At 50.1% G+C, this 23,763-nt stretch overlaps 3 protein-coding genes across 11 annotated transcripts in view; 1 reads left to right on the top strand and 2 right to left on the bottom strand.

The window, feature by feature from the left end:
* Nucleotides 1-1,176: 1,176 nt before the first annotated feature.
* On the top strand, nt 1,177-5,256 carry Art5 (ADP-ribosyltransferase 5). 6 transcript variants are annotated; one of them, XM_074066549.1, is made up of 6 exons: nt 1,180-2,003; nt 2,167-2,389; nt 2,995-3,121; nt 3,623-4,352; nt 4,793-4,825; nt 4,912-5,256. In XM_074066549.1, the coding sequence occupies exons 4-6, from the start codon at nt 3,701-3,703 to the stop codon at nt 5,016-5,018; spliced, it is 792 nt and encodes a 263-aa protein (XP_073922650.1). In that variant the 5' UTR covers nt 1,180-2,003; nt 2,167-2,389; nt 2,995-3,121; nt 3,623-3,700; the 3' UTR covers nt 5,019-5,256. The 6 variants fall into 6 exon arrangements, with proteins under 6 accessions (XP_073922664.1, XP_073922655.1, XP_073922643.1 ...); XM_074066563.1 differs by lacking the exon at nt 2,995-3,121 and having other exon boundaries at nt 1,177-2,003; nt 3,623-4,148; nt 4,915-5,256; XM_074066554.1 differs by lacking the exon at nt 2,995-3,121 and having other exon boundaries at nt 1,177-2,003; nt 3,623-4,148.
* An 808-nt stretch (nt 5,257-6,064) lies between these two features.
* Nucleotides 6,065-20,854, bottom strand: LOC109699869 (short transient receptor potential channel 2). Its single transcript, XM_020184750.2, has 13 exons — nt 20,840-20,854; nt 19,367-20,086; nt 17,528-17,740; nt 16,315-16,479; nt 15,157-15,331; nt 12,407-12,607; nt 12,158-12,320; nt 11,232-11,324; nt 8,980-9,172; nt 8,321-8,448; nt 8,121-8,199; nt 7,259-7,388; nt 6,065-6,456 (listed from the first exon to the last, which is right to left on the bottom strand). Exons 1-13 carry the CDS (start codon nt 20,852-20,854, stop codon nt 6,065-6,067), a joined length of 2,667 nt encoding a protein of 888 aa, XP_020040339.2.
* Nucleotides 20,160-23,763, bottom strand: part of Xndc1n (XRCC1 N-terminal domain containing 1, N-terminal like) — a 19,031-nt gene continuing 15,427 nt past the window's right edge. For 2 of the 4 annotated variants that reach the window (XM_074084081.1, XM_074084086.1), the window contains exons 9-10: nt 22,828-22,952; nt 20,160-22,085 (exon numbers count right to left, since the gene is read on the bottom strand). In XM_074084081.1, the coding sequence (XP_073940182.1) occupies nt 21,891-22,085; nt 22,828-22,952 (320 nt within the window). In that variant the 3' untranslated portion in view covers nt 20,160-21,890. The remainder of the gene's footprint in view (nt 22,086-22,827; nt 22,953-23,763) is intronic. The other 2 variants (XM_074084063.1, XM_074084071.1) reach the window with 1 other exon arrangement.

Here is a 23,763-nt window from a genome sequence, read left to right as displayed (position 1 = left end):
TTTTTTTTGTGGCTCAGGGCCTACACCTTGAGCCACTCCACCAGCCCTTTTTTGTGTTGGGTATTTTCAAGATAGGGTCTCACAAACTATTTGACCTGGCTGGCTTCGAACTGCACTCTTCCTGATCTCTGCCTCCCAAGTAGCTAGGATTATAGTCATGAATCACTGGCTCCCGGCTTCATGACTACATTGGATTCCATCTCTTGGAGGTTTTGTGGGGGCTCCAGGTCCTGGGGTGGGAGAAGCAATTCCCCAAAGTCAAAAGGTACAGAGAGGACAAAGCAGTGATTCCAGTAAGTCTGGCCTCAGGAGCTGTCCCAGCTGGCCAAGCTATCCTGACACAGGATCTTCTGTCCTTGCGGCAAACATTTGGGTCCCTCCAAGGAGAGGCAGGCAGGATAGGTAGTCGAGGTCCTGTTTTTCACAATGATGGAACACTGTAGAGTGGCTCCCGATCTTTAATCTAGGGGCCCTGGGATCTATCATTGGAAGAGAGCAAAAGAACTTGTCTTGAATTTCAGCCAAGTTCCTGTGGCTCACGCCTATAACCCTAGCCTGTAACCCTAGTTCAAAGCCAGCCAGGGCAAATGGTTCCTGAGATTCTGTCTCTAAAATATCGATCACAAAAAAGAGCTGGTGGAGTGGCTTAAGGTGTAGGCCCTAAGTTCAAACCCCAGTACCACACACACACACACACACACACACACACACACACAAAAGGCATTTTTTTTTTTTTCTTTTAGCAGCACTGAGGTTTAAACTCAGGGCCTCACACTTGCTAGTTAGGAACTTTTACCACTTCAGCCACTTCACCAGCCCTTTTTTTTGTGATGGGATGTTTTCGATTTAGGATCTCACGGGCTGGCTTTGAATGTTGATCCTCCTGAGTAGCTAGGATTACAGGCATGAGCCACCGCCACCAGAGCCCCGCTTCAAGCTACTTTCTTAACAAGCTTTGTGTTGGGGCATGCCACTCTTTCCACCTCCCTCCCCACCTTCCCCCACTCCTGGATACAGTTTATCTTCCTCTTTGGTCTTCAGGAAGGATTTTGAGATAAAACAGGATTCTAGATGAAGAAAACTCTTTATTTGGTTGACAATTTGATTGGATTGAGGAGACAGGGATGAGGTAAATTAACCAACCAGTCTAGGATGGAGGCTTTCGGTAGGTCTAATCTCCCATGCCCACCCTGGCCCAGGGTGGCATCTTTTAAGTCCTAACAGTCAGGATCCTCCCCCCACCTCCAGGGGAATGACATTCCACTCCTCCAGACCCAGGCTGTGAGCCCTTCCCTAAGCCACTAACTGATTCCTCAGTCTGTCCCTTCTCCCATTACCTTTAATTGGGCATCCAAAATTCAGAGCCAGGTTATTTATAGATAAGCTCAGAGGCGGGAGGGAAGACTAGTGTTTACAAACATGAGGTCACCTGAGACTGAGATGTCCAGAGAGGCAGGGTCTGGGAAAAGGAGCAGACCTGGACCCTAGAATCTGAGGCAAAGCTTTGCATCTGATCTAACCCTACTTACTAATGAGGAGGGGCAGGAGGTAGAGAAGAAGGAAGGGGAATGGGTCTTCTTCAGACGCTGAAGCCCACCTGTGGGCCACATGCAAATTGTATGTAAATCAGCGATTGCACAAAGAGAGACCTCTTGACAGGCGGGACCCACCTCGAGCGGCTGCCTGGCCTGGTTGGGTCCCCGCGGGTCAGGACCACCTGAGTGAGTACCCAAGTATCACAGATCCCTCCCCCAACCTTGACCTTGCTGGAAGTCTAAGAGGGTTCCGGAAAAGAACACATAGTCCTTGGGAAGGGGAGTTCCGACCTCAACCCCTCACGCCTCCGCTGCGTCCCCCACGCCCCGTGTCCGTTGTTGGGAAGACAGGTGTCGGGTTACCGCGCAGGGGCTATAGTTAGCCGCGGGGACTTTGTTTAGCAGTCCCGGGACAGCGCGGTGCCCGCCAGGACATTAGCCCCCGCTTTCAGCCTCCGCAGCCTCCAGGTGGGTCCTCGGTCCCCTCGGCCCTCCCCTCCCCTCCCCATACAGCCGTCCCACCTCTCCGATCGCAGGAGACGCTGAATATGGGGGCGTCTGGCAGTCTGAGGAATGTAGACTGAGTTGGTAAGTGAGGAACCTTAAAATCCAAGGCCCCGCCCTCCCTTAGGCCCGCCCTTGGCCCCGCCCACGCCCCGCCCGAGCCGTGCCCAGACCCGGGACCCCTCACGTCACGGCAGGAGGAAGGGTCGTGGAGCCCATCCAAGCCAGGACTCCACCGCCGCGGGTCTCACCCTCACCTGGATCCCGCTCTCCTAAGAATCCCCCAGGGGATGATGCTGGGGGCTCTGCTGATCATCCTCAGCCGCCTCTGCCTCGACACCCTCTGGCAGGTAACTCACGGAACCATCCCTTGTCACCAAGGAGGCTGGTGGGGGACAGACCCTGAGGAGGTAGACGGGGGGGGGGACTCCTCAAAACTCTTCCAAGGACTCTGCCCTTCTCTCAGTCCTCTTCGCTCAGAAACTTCCATCCCTGCAGAGAGCCCAAGGTCCCTTTCCCTCCTTTGGAACCCACGCCTCTCATCCCCAGCTCCCCATGTAAGCCTTTCTCCCTCATGTTCCCCTCCCTAGCGAGTACCTCCAGTTCTCTTCTCCCCACTTCTCATCACCCACCCCAGGCTAAGCTCAGTGGGCTACCTGTGTGGTGCCGTCCTGGCAACTTGACCTCCCGTCTCCCCACCCCCAATTTTAGGGTAAAGTCTTCTAAAGCAGAGGAGACTCAGGAATCTCAGAGCTGACAATGATTTAGTGTAGTTGCTAAGCACCTGCAGGGGCCTCCTGAAGAATGAGAGAAAGGTCTGAGGATGTGGACCTGGTCAGGCATTGGACATTGGCTATGTGGTTATCATCTGCATACTGAAAAGTGCTTAGGGTCATCTAGCTCCATCTCCAGCTGAGTGCAGGGGCCCCTCTAATGACAAAATGACCCCTTTTAGGCTATGCAGAAGTGATCTTTATGCTATCCTCACAATAACCTGTGAGGCTGGAAGTATCCTCAACTTATAGATGAAGAACCTGAAGCCCAGAAAACAGACGTGAGACTTACTCAAGATCCCACAGCTAGTAGGTGGTGTTTGAACCCATGTCTGTCTGACTCTAGTACCTGTGTGGTTTATATCTGTTTGGGCCCTTGCCAATTGCATACACTAGATATTTGGGCCTAGAAACCAGATTGTGTGTTTCTGAACTGGTCTGCCACCAAGACCCCTGTCCAGTGCTGTGAACTTAGACTCTTCATTTTATTTTAAAAAGATTAGCCGGGCACCGGTGGCTCACATCCTGTATTCCTAGCTACTCAGGAGGCAGAGATCAGGAGGATCGCAGATCAAAACCAGACTGGGCAAATAGTTCATGAGACCCTATCTCAAAAAAACCCATCACAAAAAATGGCTGGTGGAGTGGCTCAAGGTGTAGGCCCTGAGTTCGAGCCCCAGCACCGCAAAAAAAAAGCTATATCTATATCTATATATAATGTACTTTGATCCTATTCACCCCCTCTATTTCTCTTTCTTATCTGCCCTCTGAACTTCTTCCCTATGGTTCTTCTCTTCCTCATGTCTACAGGCCCAGGCTGTTCCTTTCCTATCCCTGGGCCTGGCTCCTGACACCTTCGATGATGCCTATGTGGGCTGTTCAGAGGAGATGGAGGAGAAGGCGGTCTCCCTGCTAAAGGAAGAGATGGTTCACCATGCCCTGCTCCGGGAATCCTGGGAGGCAGCGCAGAAGGCCTGGGAACACCAGCGACGAGGACTCACTCTGCCCCCTGGCTTCAAAACCCAGCATGGAATAGCCGTTATGGTCTATACCAACTCGACTAACACCCTGTACTGGGAGCTGAACCACGCTGTGCGCACGGGCGGTGGCTCCCGGGAACTCTACATGAGGCACTTCCCCTTCAAGGCTCTGCATTTCTACCTGACCCGGGCCCTGCAACTGCTGCAGGGCAGTGGAGGCTGCCGCAGGAAAGCTGGGGAGGTGGTCTTCCGAGGCGTGGGAAGCCTTCGCTTTCAACCCAAGAGGCTGGGAGACTCTGTCCGCTTAGGCCAGTTTGCCTCCAGCTCCCTAGATGAGACGGTGGCTCGCAAGTTTGGTAATGCTACCTTCTTCTCTCTAAGGACTTGCTTTGGGGCCCTTATCCAGGCCCTGTCTGTCTTCCCTGAAGAGCGTGAGGTGCTGATTCCCCCCCACGAAGTCTTCTTGGTCACTGGGTTCTCCCAGGATGGAGCCCAGAGCCTGGTGACTCTCTGGAGCCATAATCAGACCTGCAGCCACTTTAACTGCGCTTATTTGGGTGGTGAGCTATGCATGAGGGATGAAAGACGGGTAGGGTGGGTGAAATAAGCCCGATGTCCCTGCACAGTCCTCAGAGCCCTCAGGAGACCACTTGGTTAATGGGACTCAGGTTCTGCCAAATCCTGTAAGCATTTTTCAGATCTGTGAATAGTCTCAGATGATTGTCTGCTAGACGCTCTAATAGACCAGAGGAACCTTGTCAAGAGGTTGGCACACAGAGGAAAGAGATAGAAGCTTCAGATCCCACAAGGCCCAGGCTTGATGGGGTTGAAAGGACACAAATGTGCTATTCCCCAGTGCTGAAGCAGGCACAGAAAGGAGTGGCAGTGTGGGGGAAGTGGGGCTGGATAGGCAATCTGGAAAGAGGCAGAAGGGAAAGACAGAGGGGCTTGGTGGGGACATCTGGAGTGTGGGAGTCGCCTTACCTTGTGTCTGTTGCAGGGGAGAAGAGGCAGGGTTGTGTGTCTGCACCAGGTGAGTTGCCCTCCTGCTCTCTCTCTCAGCTGCTTTCATTCCCCTGGCCCTGCTGACCCCATCGCCTTCTTTTCTTCTTTCTCCAGCAGCAGGGCAAGTAGAGTCACCTTCCCAGGGGGGCTTTTCTCTGCATTCCTGGAAGACCCTGTTCTTGGCCCCTGGGGGGTTCCAGCTCTCTGAAGCTGGGCCCTGAAAATCCAACACCTGTCACTTAGGAATCTTGGGAACTAGTGACCTTCCTGTGAAGAAGGGCGGCTTTGAACAGCCTCAAGAAGCCAGAGCATGGTTCTGGAGCCAGTCCTAGCAGCCACTTCCCCAACCATGGTACTGGGAGACCATGGCAGGGTTGGGGGAGCCCCACTATGCAATGGGGACTTTCTGGAACAAACAAGGGAAGAGCCATGATGGCTACTCAATTAAACAGTGTTGTGACGTGGAGATACGGACTTTTGTGACTGGTTTATTCCCTGAGATCATCTTCTGTTGCCAGACTCAGAGACTAAGGGACTAAAAAGAGTAACTTTTTTTTTCAGAGCCTTCACCTTGAACCATTCCACCAGCCCTATTTTTATGAAGTGTTCTTTGAGATAAGGTCTCAGGGAACTGTTTTCCCAGGCTGGATTTGAACTGTGATACTCCTGTTCTCTGCCTCCTGAGTAGCTAGGATTACAGGCATCAGCCACAGGCACCTAGCAAGAGTAACTTCTTGATAACTCCTAGACACGGGTCCTATCAGACCCCTGACACACACTGTAACTTGCAAAGCCAGAGCTTTAACACAGGGTCCTCCAACAACCACGAAGGCAGGAAATGGGACAGATGGATTCCTTAGCTCTGTTTGTTTGAGGAGGAACACACACCCAAAGGAGGACCCAAGTTGCCCCAGGTCAGACAGTGTGTACTGAAGCCAGGGCTCTTGCCTCCTGAGCCTCCTGCCTCCTGGGCCAGAACCTTGTCCACTAAAAATCTGAGGGAGCCCAAAGTGGGATTCTAAGCCCAAGATAACTGAGAGCCTCAAAGCAAGCTGTTGCCCTCTGCCCTGCTCACTCAGGGTCTGTTTCAGAGGGAAATGGAGGAAGGAACTTAAAATCTCAAGAGACAAGGATTCTCACCCCCTCCAAAGGCAGCTGACATCTACAGAACAAACTTTATTGAGGCAAGGGAAGCAACTAGGTGAATCTCACTCCACCCAACTAGGCTGCTGTACTCAGCGAAAGAAGAGGAGAGCCTTTCATTGCATTAGGACCTCTCCTCAGTGTTCAAATCCTCCTCCAGGGGTACATCCCCTGCATCCTCTGTCTCTTGCTCTCTATGCACCAGCACATGGGCTGGGGAGGAAGGGGCAGACTCTCCAGAAGCTGGAGTCCCAGCCTCTTCAGTTGCCTGAAGCTCGGTTTCTGAAGAGATCTGGGTCCCCACAATCCCTGGCACCATCAGTTCTGGGGTCTCAGGGATGGGGGGACCCAGGTTCTGGAAGCTATTGCGCACTCGGGTGATGTAGCGGCTGAGAATGCTGGCACCATCAGGAGGCCGGGGTGTCCCTCCTGCTGCCAGGGTCCTCTGCACACTGGCAACTTCACTTTGCAGGCGAGATACAGTCTTGGTCAGCTCAGTCAATCTGTTGCCCAGGTCTGCAAAGGTGGAGCATTGAGGGGGAGGGCTTTCAGAAGATGAGCCTGCTCAGTACCTCTGCCACCCTCAACAGAACCTCAGGGACATCCTGTTGAGGTTCTGATGAACTGATGAGTCAACTGGGCAAGCAGAATCTGGGGCAGACAAATCTAAGTAGTAGTGGGAGGAAGGAAAGTCTCGTGGGCCAGAAAGGGGGTTGAAAAGTCATGGGGGAGGTTTGTAGTGGGTGGATTTGTACATCTACCCCCATCAGCCCTTTCTACAAGCTATACCTGGCCAGCTCATAGCCATCCTTCAGGCCCAGCTCATACTCTACCTGCCCTTTCTCCACTTTTCTCTTCCCCGATCCACTCAAAATGAGAGGTACTTTCTGTCCTTTGGGCTCCCACTGCAATTTTGTATCTTAGTTAAGCATTTTCTGCTACTATGATGATTTCTCACCACGCTGAAAGCTTCCCATGTGTTCTGCTCTACAGAGCCCCCTCCCTCCAAGATACAGTCTAGAACAAGGGAAGACATAACAGTGAACACTGGTTGAATGAGTGGATGAATAAGTGAATGAGAGGATAAACAGACACATGAATCAAGGCAGGAGTGAGTGATTAGATGAAAAGACTGGAACAAATGCCCACATAGGTCAGTACAAGAGCCATACTGTACAGGGCTGTGGCTTTCAAGGGCAGGGCAGGATAGAGCCACATAGGACTGCAGCTGAATGAAGGATGTGAGTCTGGGTGTGGGGCATTTAGACCAACTGAGCAAGGAGCAGGAATGGGGAAGGTTTGGAAGTGGACAACCAACCTTTCCGTCGGGTCTCCTCGAATTCACGCCGGGCAGTCTCTATGTAGCGCTGTACCAGGGCCTGGATGACACGAAGGCGGTAGGACCCACGCTGTCCCTCCCCAGGCCCTGCCCCTACCCCAGGATTGGCCTGGAATGGAAAGACAGGATGGTGAGAGATATTCTCCACACCAGCCTTCCTCTAATCACTGTCCTGCCCTGGCAATAAAGGACCATGACAAGGGCTGTGCAGGTTTCTGTCCCTGAAGTCCATGTACATAGCCTCTAGTCTGGCTCCGTCTCACAGTACAGTCCTGGAAGGTAGAGGGAAGCTGAGGCTGGGAAAAGACTGACTGTGAGCATGATGAAGGCTGGGAGGGGGAGGAGAGAAGGGAGAACTCCCTACAGACCTGGCAGTAATGCTGGTGGGAACTAGGAAGGGGCTCTCATGTAGAATCAGACTGGGTTAGGGTGCAGGTGATGTGAGATAAGTGAGCCTCTTAGATGCCCAGCTTGCTTGGGTCTTCTGTCAGCTTTCTAATTTCCCAGTTGGTAGGCATTTACCCTTGTAAATATATGTTCATATGTTTTTGAAAAAACATTCACCCACAACTTGTCCCAGTTTTTCTAGATCTTAGGGGGTATTTGTAACTTGGGAGGAGGGTGGCATGGACATCTGTTTAGGCTGCAGGACATAGGGTTGGAAATTTAGGGAATAGCCAGAGCTAGGAAGAAAGAAAGGGAAGTCACAAGGGAAAGTGGGAACTGGGAGCAGGCTTTCTGGGGAGCATACCTGGAAAGATGCATGCCTGTAACTGGCTGGTCTAGGAAATACAGTTGAAGGCTGGTGTGAGAGAGACTGACAAGCAGCTGAGGTACTCACAAAAGTGGGAATAGGGGGATAGTCTGACTTCTTGGTTTTGCAGCAAGAACAACAACAGCAAACAATCTGGAAAATTCTCCTGAGAGATTTCAATGGTAAAAAGAGGTTAGTTAGGGAACAGGGCCTAGGTCAATGAGAGCCACAAACTGGGTGGTGTGCAGGGGCTGGGGGACGGGGGATGAGAGCTCTGAGACCATCACCTGAGAAAGTAGAAGATGGCCTTGGGGGAGGGCAGGATGTTGAAGGGAACAGGCAACGTCAGGCCCTCTCGGAAGTAGGACAGGTAGAGCTTAGAGCGAGCAAACTTCCACTCCACATCAGCATCATCCTGCAGGCAGGAGGCAGGGGGCGGTGCGAGGGCCACGCTGGTGCCTGGCCCTCTTGCTCACTCAATCTGCCTCTTTTCCCCAGTGCGCATATCTCTTATTCTCCTCATTCTTATCTCCACTCATCTATCACCCACATTTCCCCTGCCTGACTCCCTGTTTTCCTCTCTTCCTCCTCATTATCATTCATCCCATCTTCTAGTTCCGGCCCAGCCTGTTCTCCAAGCTGCAAACCCAACCCATCCCTTTCCTTCCCTCACCCTTCTCATGTTCCCACTTACTTTCCACAACGCACATCTCCTTCCCCCCACCTGCCCCCCAAATCTCCACCTCTGCTTGCCAACCAAAACGTAGAAAGAGCATTACCACGACCCTCATTTTACAGAGGAGAGTTTGTCAAAGCCTCAAAACAAGACAACAGTGGAAGCAGAGCAGTACCCAACCCGAGTGTCTTGACTCCTTGAAGCCTAGCCCTTGCCCTTTCTCTCTCCTAGAAGGGAGAAGCCTGGGTTAGTCTGGCCTCCTTCGCACACCTCGATCTTCTGGAAGGAGTTGGTGATCATGGCGATGAGCATGTTGAGCAGCACAATGACCATGACGATGGTGAAGATGCCGTAGAGGGCCCGGCCCACGAACTCAGGCACTAGAAACTGAGGCATGTCCACTACGCTGTGCTCTTCCATGCCAAACATGGTCCAGAACAGAAACTGAAATGTCTCGTTGAAACTGACATGACAAGCCAAGTAAAGGAAGGAAAATTGGGGGATGGGGTGAGAAACCTGGCTCCACCCAGACACGCTCTCCCCACTTCTCCCACCATGTCCCAGTCAAAAGTGGTCTATGTCCATGAAGTCCTTTGGACCATCCTGGCCCTTACAGACACTTGCCACTTCTTTATTCTTTTGGTCGACAAATGCTTACAGAGCACACAGCAGTATCCCAGGTGCTAAGGACACATTGGTGAACAAAACAAGCAGGGTCCCTATCTTTAAGGACTTTATGCTCTGGGATGGAGTAAGGGAGATGAGATGGGCATAGGCGAGAGAATCTTGTGGGAGACAATTGCAGAACTTTGTAGAACAAAAACAATGACCCTCCCCTTGGTCTGTAAAAACAGGAAGCTATCAAGAGTTCTGAGCAGAAGGGTGATACCTGCTTTATATTTAGAAAGATCATAGTGGTTGCTATGAATACACTGCAGGGAGAGAGGCGAAGGAAGGAGGCATGGAGACCAGTTAAGACATTTTCTCACCGAACCAGTGGCTCACACCTGTAGTCCTAGCAACTCAATGAAGGACAGAATCACAAAAATTAGGGCTGGTGGAGTGGCTCAAGTGGTAAGAATGCCTGCATAGTAAGCATGAGGTCCTGAGTTCAAACCCCATGCTGCAAAAAAAAAAAGGAAAGAAAGAAAAGGAAAAAAGCCTGTTTCCCTGCTCTGGGTGTAACAAACAGCATGTGAGGTGAAGCACAGTGGCTGCAAGCCCAGGGCTCCGTCTTCCAGGAAGCCCTTCCTGATCTACCTTCCCCACCCTCAGCAGAATGTGTTTATCTGCTGGTCACACGCAGGTCTGAGCACACTTATCCTCCTGCTGTATTTGTGAATCTGTTTTATTCCCTCCATCTCAGCACCAGTTCAGGTACAACCTCAACCTGGTCTCAGGATCTGCCTGTCTTTTGTGGAGTTACTCTGCCCTCCATACAGTACCGGGGGTGGGGTTGGAGGGTTCTTTCTCAATGCTAATCTGATCTAAACTGTTGTACCTCTGCTCGTCAACCTTTACATATTCCTAGCTGCCCTCGGTAGCTATATGCTGCCACTCCCTACCTGAGACTTTCAGCAAAAATAATTAGCTATTACCCATGAATGAAGAGCCCAGGAGAGCTCAAGCCTGTGAGCCTGTGCTACTGCTGTGGAGTGGTACCACCAGAACCAAAGAAGCAGGCTGGACTGAGTAGTTACTTTGCACTCAGATTCATATTCATGGTTTACGCTGTGTGACAGCTCAGTCCTTCAAGCTAATATCCTGAAGGTAGACCAGGATTCTTTGTAAGAAGACTGAATAAAGCTTCTTCTCCTCCTCCTCCTCTTCCTTTTTGATTTCTTGAGACAGGGTTTTGGATATATCCCAGACTTACCTGGAACTCTAGGTTGGCATAGAACTTTCTATGTAGCCCAGGCTGGCCAGGAACTCGTTATCTTCATGTCTCACCTGGGATTATAGGCATGCAGCACCATGCCCAGCCTTCTTGTCTTGTCTTTTCTTTTTCTTTCTTCCTTTCTCTCTCTCTTTTTTTAAATTTTTTGGCAGCACTGGAGTTTGAAATCAGGGTTTGGTGTTTGCTAGGTAGGCATTTTAGCCATGCCTGGAGGCATGGCTTCTTTACATTAAAATTTTAAGGGTGATAATGATTTTGTGGTTTTGCTCTTAGGGAAGTGTCATGATCTTTACAACTTACTTTTAAAAGTTTCAGGAAAAAAAAAAGAACAAAGAGAACAATAGATTGAGCAAATGTGGCAAATCAGTGACAACTGGTGAAGCTAGGTAAAGGTATATGGTATTCAATGTACTTTTCTTTTAATTTTTTAATAGGATTGACATCTTTCAAAATAAAAAGTTCGAGGAGGAAATAAGTGACCAAATGAATGAGTGATAGAGTGAATCAAGGAGGGAAATGAAGAAATAAGGGAAGTGAGTGAAGAAATGAGGGAAGGAGAAAGAGGTAATCAAGCTGCAAGGTCCCAGACTCCCCTCTTGCCCCTCCCGCCTCTGCCCGAGCCTACTTGCCCAGTCGCTCTGTCTCCTGGTAAGGCACGTAGACGTTGTTGAGGCCACAGAGGAAAGCCATCAGGATGATCGTGAGGATGAACAAGAACCTAGAAGGGTCACAGCATGTCTCTGCTCTAGGGGAAGTCAGGCTCTGAGAAGGATGGGAGTGATGGTCTACCTAGTTCTCTACTTAACAAATGAGAGTGAAGAAGTTAAGAGACGGAAATGAGAAGGAATTTAAAGTGAGTACCAGAGCAGAAGCTCTCCGTTAAGAATAATGGGGACTGACTCTAGGCAGTCAAAGCTGGGGGACCAGTCTCAGAGATGAAGATGCTGAGATCACATAGGATGGCTAGGAGTCAGAGGCACATGTAGGAATGAGTTAGCCTGCCACAGGGAAGACTGGGAGAATCCTGAGCTCCGGGCTAAGCTGAATGTAACTAGCACTTTTCTCATCAATGGCATTGGCTCTCAGGCAGAGGATTCCTGGGGGGTGGGGAGGAGGGCAGGCATTAACTATGGACTCTGATTAGGGTGAGAGGCCAGGTTTGGCTGTATATGATTTAGTCTTTCAAAAAGAGGAGGAAACTCAGGCCCAGAGAAGGGTCACAGAGATAGTGACAGAATTGGGACCAGAGTGATAACCAACAGGACTTTCTGCTATCAGTGGTTTGTAATCTTTTCTGGGGTCATGGCCTCTTTGAGAATTAGGTGAAAGTTAGGGACCCTCCCTGCAGAGCAATACGAGTTTACAAATTCTGCCAGTAGTTCCCAGGGTTTAGAAGTCTCTGGAGCTTATGCCCCTGGAGTAATGCAGGTCAAGAACTCCTGTGCTACACCAAAGAATTTCAGAAGGAGGTCAAGTGGAGTCCATCAGAAAGAAGGGTGTAAAAATGAAAAAAAAAAAAAGGAGGGTGCTCTGAGCTGGGACAGTACATACCGGATCATGTCATCAATCATCCTGCCAATGGAGATCTGCAGAGTGCCCAGTGACTCGTGGGCTGGCAGAATGTAGGCCAGACGGGTAAAGCTGAGCATGCTGGTAATAGCAAAGAGCACCTCGGCCAGGAACTGGGGATCCTCTGTGCGCCACTCCTTTCGCTCTGTGCAGGGTGGGATGGGAGCAGTGGCTGAGGGCCAAGGAAGAGATGGGACTGGGAGATTCAGGGCTGAGCTGGGGCACACTCACCAGCTGTGGTGAAATAGCGACAGGTGGCACCATCAGAGGCATCCCGGCAGTGCATGTAGGCAAGCCCAGCCAGGAGGATGCGCAGTGTGAAGGCTGCCAGATACAGGGACAGGATGACCACATCTAGGAAATTCCACCAGTCCAGGAGGTAGCTGTGCAGGCCCTCGATCCACACTTCCTTACACTCAAACCACAGGAATCCTGAAGCGGTACCAGGGCCAGGAAAGAAAGGGGAGGAACTCTTGTAGATCAGAGCCAGATTATGGTGGTGGGGACCCTCTGCTGGGATTGGGTAGCTAAAACATCACTTAATCTATTCAGGCACAAAGTGATCTTATGTGAAAATAAGGACCCCTGCATTGGTGCAGACTCATCTCAGTTTTGAGGTGACCTGCACTAAGGATCACAGGTGGCTGACACTCAAGAAAGTGGGTATGTGGGACAGGCTGTGTCACCAGGGAATAATTTACGTCCATTCTCCCTGCTCTCCACCACATAAATATTGTGCAAAGAATTAAAGTCCCTTTGTTTGAAAGGGCTTGGAATTATCAGCTCTTTAGCGTGTCTGTGTCTCACTGGGGCCCAGTGCCAGACCTAGGGATGGGGGTCTTGTGAGCTGGTTCCCATTAATCAGGTGATCTTGCCACCTGTGTTTCTATTCCCCATTTTCTGCATGCTCACTCACCATTTCCCCTGTCTAGAGCCCTTCCACAACCTTTGGAAGCTGGACTCACCATTTAGGGCCAGGGCAAACACCACCACTGTGAAGCCTCCAATCACAGTGGAGCAAGTTGCTCCCTGCTCTGTTTTCACCATTCTCTGCTCATATCTCTGTGATATGAGCAGAGATATGGAACTCTGCAGTATATCTCTCTATGGATCTATTCCCTTCCCCTACAGCTACCTGAACTTGACGTGCCTCAAGGATAGGGACCATATCTAATTCACATCTTTGTCCCTAGTGCCCAGAACAAATTAAATGAGTATTTGTAGGACCCTGTGGTGACTAAAACAGAGTTGTTATCCTCCTAAACTTATAAACTAGTGAGGGAGATAAGCAAGTGACCAAGCAGACACAACACCATGTGGTAAGTGCTAGATTGTGGGGGGGACACCAGAGGGGTTGTTACAAGGTGTTCAGGAATAAATGTTTACCTTGATTTGGGAGCCAGGGAAACCTTCTCAAAGAAAATGGAATTTAAACTGAGATATGAAAACGGAGTAGAAGCACTCCAGGTGGGAAGGGGCAAGGGCTCTAGGAAAAGTGAATGAGCAAAGGCCTGGAGACCACTGAGTCTGATGTGGTCAGGAACTGACCTGTGCTGTATGACAAGAATACCTTGTGGGAATGGGTGGATGCTTCAGTGGATGTGTGTTCAAAGGATGGATGGAACTATACTCGCCTATGCACGCTCGGGGTTTCATTTACATCAGGGTATCAGCAAACATTGCCTGAATAAATGAATTTTTCTCTATGTGTTTATTTATAAGGCCTTCTTTTCCCACAGGCAGGAGAAGAACTGTATTGGTTTCATCTCCACCCAGTGCAGGTCAATAAATAGTAAATAACAGGACGAGAAACTTTCCCTCTTAGGCTATTTTTGTTTCTTTCCCTAAAGTTTCTTATTCAAATTTCCTTTTGGCCTTCACTGACAGCTTGATACAGGGTGGAATAGTAGACTTGGTATACCGGTGGCTTGCGAGTTTGCTAACTAAGCTAGAGCTAAGTGAGAGGAGGCCAGCTGAGCTGAGCTCAGACAAGGAAGGGATCCAGCCTACTGAGCTGACCAGCCTCAGGCTGGGTAGAGCTCTGGGGATTCTTGTAAACTGTATTTGCTGAATTGCCTGAGAAAACTTGATTCTACTATAGAAGGGAAGAAAATAGATGGAACAGGTGAAACATGCATTAAGTGTAGATGAGTTAGTGATCTGGGTGACATCAAACATACTAAGTAGAGCGTATGTATGTGAACATATACAGAGAGGCACAGAGAGACACCAATACTCATGATGCACTGAATATCCAGAGGCATATGAGGGTACTGGAGGTGTGGCTCAGGAGGTATAGCTCCTGCTTTTCAAGTGTGAAGCCCTGAGTTCAAACCCCAGGCCCACCAAAACCAGAAAACCAAACGCAGGGTAGAGACATATGAGGCCCTGGGTGTAATCAGCTACCTACTGGTGACACCCATGCCAGCTCCACATGTCATCTGCCCAAAACGCACATAAAATTCCTGACTGCTCGCTGGGATAACAGGCAAGCTAGAGTTGTGTTCACACATACCAGTGGTGCTCCCACAGGCCAAGTGGTGGTCCATTGCACTATCCATTGCCACCCACTGCTCAGATCTCATGAGCATCATAACTATGGCATGATGGATTAATAAATGATATGAGTTAGTCTGTGAACCTTTCTGTTCCACACCTCTGGGAGAACTTGTCTGGTAGTGTACTTGTACGCTACCACTACACCAAGGTAAGTTGGAGCCTGATGCTGTGGGTGGATGTTTTATTCTGGAGGATAGGAGCCTCCAGAGTGGGTAGTGAATGGTGCCAGGGAGAGGAGGAGAAGGGTCCTAGCTCAGGGAGTCTGCCACAGGGCTAGGAACCCTGATTGGGGGGAAGTGAAATGGTCTCCTGGTGTGCTAGAGCCCAGAGGGGTCTGGTTACATGTTCAGGGGCATCTACAGAAGTATTGGGTCTCCTCACAGAGGACAGTGAAGGGGCATTCCCCCATGCCACACGTGTACCTGCAACCCAAATCATGTGTAGTGAAGTCTCCCAGACACTCTGGCTGCGGCCTTGGAAAGTGCTCAGCTGTGTCTCCATGGCCAGGGACTCTCCCAGCAGGAAAATGAGGAACCATAGGTAAGAAGCAGAGTGTAGCAGGAACTTCAGCACAGGGATCTTCAGCAGGTGGCCCAGCTTTGGGGGGAAGTGGAAGTCTTGTTGTCTCCCCTGCTGGCAGGCCCACTGGACCGCTCAGCCCACACTGCTTTTCTCAGTTTACCCACTTATCCAGTCCTATACATTGGGCCCTATACTTCCACATATGTTGTCTCCTTCACAACTACATGAAGTAGGTATTAGTATTCCCATTTTTTTCAGGAACTGAGAGCAGAGAAGTAAAGTAATTTTCCCGTGGGGTCCCACAGGCTCTTCAAACTCAACCAAGTTTAAAGGCAAATTCATCATTTTTATCCTTACACTTGCTTCTCCTTCCTCATGAAATGAATTGGTCACCCAGTCAGGGATCTGAGCAGCATGTCTACATGCTTTCTCTTGTACACACTCTGACAGTCTTCGTAACTTCTGTCCCCAGTTCACCTTCACAGAGTTCCCTCCAGTTTCCCTGATGCTGCACATTCTCCCTCCCCTGGGCCTTCTCCTGTGCCATTCCTGCTTCCTGGACACTCCTCTCTCTGTTCTTCACCTGGCTAACAGTACAGGTCTTGCACTTCATTGTATCCCAGGCATAATGCTTTGCTTGGAGCAGGGTCTCAAGAAAATATTCGGTTGGGATGGGACTGCCTTAGGAGAATGTAGGGCTGCATAAGGGCTTCAATCTTTGGAGGGAGAAAGTCCTCAGTTTAAATCCTGACTGCTATTTGATGGGTAGTCTGGACTAAAATAGACTTCAGGTTAGAGGTATGACTCAAGTGGTAGAGTGCCTATCTAACAAACATGAGGTCCTGAGTTCAAACCCCAGGACCACCAGGAAAAAAAAAAAAGGGGTGGGAAGAGACTTGCATTGCCTGGGACTGAGGTTCTTCCTCCATAAGTGTAATGCCAACTTTCCCAAGTTACCTCAAGCTACTGAATGGGAGCGTTGACAGAGCATGCAGCCCAGGGCCTGGCATGAACCAAGTACTCTACAAATGAGTTGTCATTAATCTTATTTCTAGTACCTGGGACTTGGGTGCCAGCCAGTAGCCAATACAGAGGAGGGGCATGGTGAGGAAGATGAGGAAGGCAACAAAAAGCTTCCAGATGATGGTGCTTCCACGCCAGCCAGCCAGGTTCCCACACCAGATGGAGGAAAGGACTTGTTGGCAGATGGGGTGTGCTACAAACTAAGCAGAGATGAGGTATGAAGTGGGGTGGCCACCAGACAGGGAGGAGGAAGGAGCTAGTTGGGTACCGAGCCCTGACTTGCTGCCTCAGAGATTGAGCCATCCTTTATAGTGTCTCACCATATAGCCCAGGCTGGCCTCAAACTCATGATCCTCCTGCCTCAGCCTCCCGAATGATGGGATTATAGGCATGTACCATCATGCTTAGTGCCATCTTTGTTTTCTCCCCCCACCAGCCCAGAAGAGGAGACTTACTTGCCATATGACCATGGGCAGCCCTAGCTCTCTGTAGGCCTTGCCTGTGAAGGAGGTAGCTGAATTTGAAGGTTTTGCTGGACTCTCCGGATCCTACATTCTTGAATCTAAGTCAGGCAGTGGCAGGTAGAATTGGTGTACAAGTCCCAGAACCCCCAGGGTTTCCTGCCTTCTTAGGGATGTGGGGCAAAAACAGTCTGAATGTTCTCAAGAAGGGAAGAAGCAGGTAAAGTTGGTGCTGTCCTGAGGGGGAGGACAAAGGGAGCCACTACACAGAAAAGTTTGGGTTAAGCTTCTGGTGGGTCAGGATATCCGAGGATAAATGAGAGTTGAGAGTGAGGGGTTGGGTGAGTTTGGAAAGGGAGCAAGTCTTTAGCTTGAGGGGAGGGTATCTAATGAGACAGAGAAAAAAGTAATCACTTGATACTTAATTCCTGAGAGATCTAGTCTAATCTTGCTGTACAGAGTGAGAAACTGAAGTCTAATAACAGAACACTTGGGCCCAAGCTACTCAGCAGGCCAGAGGCAAAACTGAGTCTGTGTGAGATCTACACATCCTCGTCTGAAAGTGGGATCCTGGTGAGTAATGAGTCTTCTAAGAGCTAAAGAGGAATTAGGGGCTGAGATTGAAGGTAATAACTTGGGGTGGGGTTCCTTCTTGTACTCATGGGCCTAGAAAGAAGAGTCTTCAGAAGAAAAGTCTCAGAGTCCTGAGGGCAGGAAAGGAGTTACTTAGAGATGCCAGGGCAAGGGATCAGGGCAGAGATGGGGAGGCAGGGAGGGCCCAGCTGACCCGCTTCTGGTTGTAGTTGACTGCAAGCCGCAGCCTCGCCAGGTTGGGGATGCCCTCCTCAAAGGCCTGGGCCAGGCCCTCAGCCTCAGGCTCTGTTTCACTGTCCTCTTCCAGGTCATTGAGCACTGCAGTGACCTCACTCTGGTTCCGGCACATGCCCAGCAGCTCAAAGCCGTAGTCCTGGCTCAAGGACTCCAGGGCAATATACTCAGGCTGTATAGGAAAGGAGGAGGGTGTGCCAGTCACCCAGTGGACTCAGCTGGTTAAAGAAACCTCTCGCTCCCCACCCTCTTCCCTTGGGCCATCTCTGTATTGCCCTCAAGCCATTACTTTCTGTACCTGGTATCATGGATTTCTTTTTTCTCTGCTACCTCATCAATCTTTCTTGCTACAATAAGGTACCTTCTGTGTCACTTTTGCTTATCTGTGCCATATCTACCACATCGCTTCAACTCAAACTCTCTGTCACCTTTGCCTGTTCTTGAATTTCGGTTTTCTAATTCCTGTTTCCTGTCCCACTACAGCTCCTACTCCTATACCTTTCATGTGCTCATTTCATTCTCTCTTTTTTTTTTTTTTTAAGCATCTGCCTTATATGAACCTCTGTTGGCAGTTTTAGGAGATGCAGAGAGTAAGGCAGTTCTTGGTTATACCCCACCCATCTTATCCTCTGTTTTACTTGGGGTCCTTCCTTCCTCCCTCCCTTCCTTCTTTCTCTCCATTTTTCCCTTCCTCCCTTCCCAGGGTCTTACTTTGTAGTCCAGACTGGCCTCGAACTCTAAATCCTTCTGCCTCAGCCTCCCCCAGAGTTCTGGGATTATAGGTATAAACCACCATGCTTGGCAGTGCTTCCCCTTTCTAGGCCTCAGTCTCCCTGTCTGTAAGTGGGAATGAGAATTCCTGCCCTGCCTCCTTCTCTTTCTTTGTGTGCTGGCACAAGAATGCAGGGAAAGCTTTTTGGGAAGGATTGCCCTTTCCTCTGCTGTGCAGGGAAACTTTTCATCCTCCTGTCCTTCTACAACTCTGGGATGGAGGGAGGAGGGTAGGGGGAGAGGCAGCAGCCTGTTCCTTCCCTGGCTTGCATTTTGCCTTTGGCCTTCCTTCTATTATCCTTGTAAGTTTTCCTGCCTAATGACAATATTGTGGATGAGGACCAAGCCTGGCTTGGCACACAGGGGAAGCCAATGTCTAAGTGATGGATGAACTGGATTGTGCAATTCAAGGCTCCTGTCCAGGTCCTGCCTTCAGGCTCCTGCATTCTAGTTCTGCACTGGGATTCCCCTGCACTTATCCCCACATAGCCTCTTGATAACTGACGGCCTTTATTGGGATTACAGTCCTTCTTCAAATGCCCTCCCTGCTCTTCACTTCTATTAAACTACTCACTTCTGCAGCTATGCTTAATGCTGCCTCTTCCAAGGAGTCTTCCCTAAACACAAGAGTTGTGGGAACTTGACTTTGCTTTTTGGACTTTGGAGGCTTGTGAACACCATGCACAGAAGTAGTAAATGAAGTCCTGGGAGTGACTTGTCCCTTGCTCCTTGCCCTTTGTCACAAGGTTGAGGGTTCCAACACACAATGCTTCATGCAGGAACACACAGTCGGTACTTCAAAGAGACACATTCTGCTGAATGTCAGATCTAAGTCTGTCCAGCTGTTCTTCTATTTATGCTCTCTCTCCTCCCCCAGATAGACCCAGGGCACCCCCAGGGTAGGGGCTATGCCTCCTGCATAAGACAAGGTGCCCCTAGAGTGACTAACTCTCCTGCCATTAGACTGAAATCCCTTCAGCAGAAGAACAGACACAAGGCCCCGAAGGCAGAAGTGGGAGAAACCGACCTTAAACTCAGGCTCCTTGCGCGCCAGTCGCCTGAGCTCACGGCTGAGCCGGAAGGCAGCCAGCATAGCATCCTCACTGGCCAGTGAGAGGTGGGCCCTGCTGGCAATGCCACGGTACGTGTTGATGCGTGACAGGGAGAACTTGAGCAGGTCATAGCGGCGGGCATTGCTGCATTCCAGACAGGCACAGGAGACTGGGTGAGGCCGGGCAATCGTGTGGCCCTGGTCCATGAGCAGCTGTGCGATCTCATACAGGTCCTTCTGGCAGGCCAAGGTGAGTGGAGTGACACCAGGGGCAAAGCGAGAGCCATCGATTGATGAGTCAAAGAAAGCTAGTGAGAAAGACCTAGTGTCTACCTTACGACCCTTCTCCCGTTCCAGTCGGGCCAGCAGGCGCCGCACCACTGCTGGCTGGTTTGTGTCCACTGCCACTAGCAGAGCTTCATGGATCTGCCGGAAGTCAAACTTGATATTGGCCAGCAGCACATCAGTGATAGCCTCGTGGCCCAGGCGGATGGCAAGGTTGAGAGCTTCCCTCCAGGAGCGGTCCTCAGCCTCTTCCACATTCCGCAGGGGTCCACCTGGTCCACCGCCTGTGGCCTCGACCCCTGACTCCAGTAGCTGCTGCACAAGACCCAGCCGCCCCTCCTGGATGGCTCCCAGGAGTTGAGGAGGGAACTTGAGCTTTTTGTTCACAATCTCTGTCCAGTTGGGCTGTGGCTGGATGAAGGGGAGCGGGCAGGACCCCAAGTTTACAACCTGCTTTGTTTTGGGGCCTCCTTCACCTTTCCACCTTCTAGCCCTGAACCCTCTATGCCCAGCCACCACTCTACTCTTCCTTGTTCCAAACACATACTGGCAAAAATTATCTTGTTCATCATTTTATTGTACAAATTCTCATTAGGAAGGTGCCCAACTGGGTCTGAGGAGATCCCTTCCTCAGCTCAACTTCCACTGTCATAGGAACCCCTCCACAGTGGAGACAAATGTGGGTACCCTGAGAAAGAGGGGTTTAAAACAGGGGGGCAGGGCTGTACTTGGAGCCCAACACCACATGCAGGCACATAGGATCTGGCTCCCATCTTGTTGACTTCATCTTCCAGCTGCACATCCCTCTGAAGATCCCAGATTCTCTGCAGGGCAGGTCCAGACATGTATAGGCATGTCCAGGTCTTTGAAGTAGTCTTTTCCCAGCCCCCCAGCTTTGGACAGTTCAACATGCTCCTCCTCTACCAACCCCCCCCCGCCCCCAGCTTTGCTCTCTACCGCTTAGAAGGCATGTCTCCCCCTTGGCATTGCTTTGTCCTTCTCTTCTGCCAGACCCAGCACTCCAGGGCTCTTCCATCCACACAGTGGTGTCCACCACTTGCTAGGCAGCTAGGGTGTCCCTGCCACTCCCTTCGGCCAATCTATTGTTTTGTTCACAGCTAGAAATAGGATAAGGACAGGGGAAGGGAGCAGAGAGCTTCTTACCGTGAGAGGGTCCATGGCTGCAGCCACCTCTACAGGCAGGGACCAAAGGCTTAAACTCCTGCTATGTCTGCTGCCTGACTGTACCCAGAATCCTTTATCCTACCCACTCAGAACCCCGCCCTGGGCCCTCCCTTTGTCAGGACCAGCTGCTCCCACCTGCCCTATACCTGGGGGAGCAGGGGAGCTGGCATTAGTGCCACACAATGAAATCTTCTGGGAAAGGGGGAAAGTATATAGCTGCTTATAGAAGGTGGGAACAGGATTTGGAATATCATAGCTCCAGGGGACTTTAGAGACTCTGGTCCAACCACCTCACTCAGATGGGGAGTGGAATATACTCAAGGTCCCACAGCCAAGCCTAGAACCATTTCTTAGTCATTAACCTGTATGGTCCTATAACATCTGCGTGTACAGGAGGATAAGGGATTTTTATCTCAATCACAGAACATTAATTCTGGGCCTGATATATCTAACTTGATGAAGTCACATGACAGCACTATTACCTGATTATACCTAGGACTGCAACCCACAAGGGATACTGAAAGTTAAGTTCATGGGATGCTAGGTGTCAGTCTAATGCTCAAAACTCACTCTTCCAAGAACATTGTAGGATCATATCTGTTAGGCAATAGGGTTTTGTTTGTTTGTTTTTGTGCCAGGGCCTTAGTTTTCCTTTTAGGAAAGTGGGCACGAGAATGAGCACCATTCACCAAGGGAAAGGTGCTCTGGATAGTGTCCCAAGGCCCTAGAGAGATCATCATTTCTACCCTAGAAGTTCTCGGGGGAAAAGGATAGAGCTTTCCTTAGGAGAACTGGGTTCCATGGTGACAGAGCCTTGGCAACTGGGACTGGGGAGCAAGCAGTGCCCTCAGGTGCCCTCAGGCAGGAATAGTCCTGGGGGAATGAGGGAGGAAGGAGTGTTGGCATCATTAGCCCTTCTCAGTCACGAAGAGACCTGCTCCTCAGTCTTTGTCATAGAGGGTGGGGCCGACGTCATAGGACGTCATGGCTCACAACTGGAAAACCTCCCCACACATGCTGGCATGTTCTTCTACTTCTCTTGCTGAGAATTGCAACTGGCAGATAGGGCACTGGACCCAGGAAATGGGTGGCGAACTCTCTGGGGAGGACACCCACAGAACAGATGGGGATGAAGATGCTGAGGAGGAGTGGGAAGCTGGGTGAGGCGGGGAGGGGTCTCCACAAGTGGCAGCGTGCAGGGGAAGAATCTCAGCGCTGAAGGAGCCTAAGGAGGGAGAGAAGAAGGTAAACAGAATTGGGCCTGTCCTCTGGCGGGATGCCAGCCCAACAAGTCTGAAAGGCGTATCTGCTACTAAAATGCAGCTGCTCTCGTAGGAGATTTACCATGCTAAATATTTTGTACTTGAGACACTGTCGCGTGTCTGTCAAACATTCTGAGTATTTATTACATGCCTGGCAGGATGCTGGGAGCTGAGGGCTATGGAGTGCTCTGCGGAATGTAGAGCCTGTTGGTCATGGTCAGCCACGAGCATAAGGATCCTGACAAAGCACAAGGTGAGAAGTGCTTGGTCCAAGGGAATCTGAAGATGCTGCAGGAGCTATTTTGGGAGACAATACCTGGGAAGATCAGAGAAGGCTTGGCAAAAAAAAATCATTTGAACCGAGACTTAAAGGAGAAGCAGAATTTGGACATGGAGGAAAATGTTCTGAGGGAGATTCTAGGACCTCTCCAACAGTGATTTTTTTATTGTTGGGTTTCCTGAGGGCAGGGCCTGGGTCCCTTCCCCAGCTTAACTGACACCATGTGAGCAGGTACTGAATGTAGATTTGTCATGAGTTATATTTGAGTAAAAGTGCAATTGCACATGTTGGAGGCGCAGAGATGACGGGGTGGGAGGTAGGAGTTCAAGCCAAATCTTTCTTGCCAGCATCCCCACAAATGCTATTTCTCACTGGAGGAATGCCTAGTAATCAGCCCACCCCCACTCCAGGCTGAAGTAGCCTACCTGCACAAATGGGGCACTGCCCATGTTCCTGGATTTCATTGTTTTGGGCCGGGGGTCGGCGTTCCCTTTGCCTCGAACCTGCTGCCCCTCTCCTGTTTCGCTGAGAGTTGGTGTTGGACAGAGGCCTGTGAGAAAGAGCAGTTAAAGGCCAGCTATCTGTGAGTGATCACAGGGCTGAGGGAGCATAGAATCAGGACAAAAAAAATGTAGAATAGGGCTGGGATGTAGCTCGGTGGTACAGCGCTTGCCTAGCATGCGTGAGGCCCTGGGTTCGATCCCAGCACCAAAAAAGAAAAGACAAAAAAAAAAAAAAAACCTCTCCCCAAAAAAAATGTAGAATAGTTGATGTGGAAATAGTAACCTTGGGTTGCAGTCCTGTTTTCCTATTTGACATGCCAGACTTGAAGGAAGTCATTGACTCTTGAACATCTGAGAACAGAGCTTCTATCATTGTTTTCAGAGTTTTAATCACTCTTCTTTTGAGATATTCTGCATATATCTTTCCAAATATGAATTAGGTATATTCATGGGTTAAGTAACCACAACTATCTAATTCTAGAATGTTTTCTTTGTGGCAGTTCTTGGGTTTGAACTCAGGGCCTTGCGCTTGCTAGGCAGGCATTCTATCACTTGAGCCATGCCTCCAGCCCTCCAGAATATCCCCAAAATAAATCTCATTCCTCTATCCCCACTTAATTTTTTTTTTTGAGGCTATGTAGACTAGGCTGGCCTTGAACTTGTGATCCTGCTGCTTATGCCTCCTGAGTGCTAGGATTATAGACATGTGCCACCATGCCCAGCCACTAATCTACTTTCTGTCTCTATGGATTTGTCTATCCTGGACATTCCATATAAGTGGAATCCTATAAACTGTGGGCTTTTGTAATTGACTTCTTTCACTCAGCATGCTTTCAAAGTTCATCTATTATAGGGGGG

This window comes from Castor canadensis, chromosome 1 (assembly GCF_047511655.1).
Source record: "Castor canadensis chromosome 1, mCasCan1.hap1v2, whole genome shotgun sequence".
NCBI classification, from domain to species: domain Eukaryota; kingdom Metazoa; phylum Chordata; class Mammalia; order Rodentia; family Castoridae; genus Castor; species Castor canadensis.
This window is presented reverse-complemented; position numbering and strand designations above follow the sequence as displayed.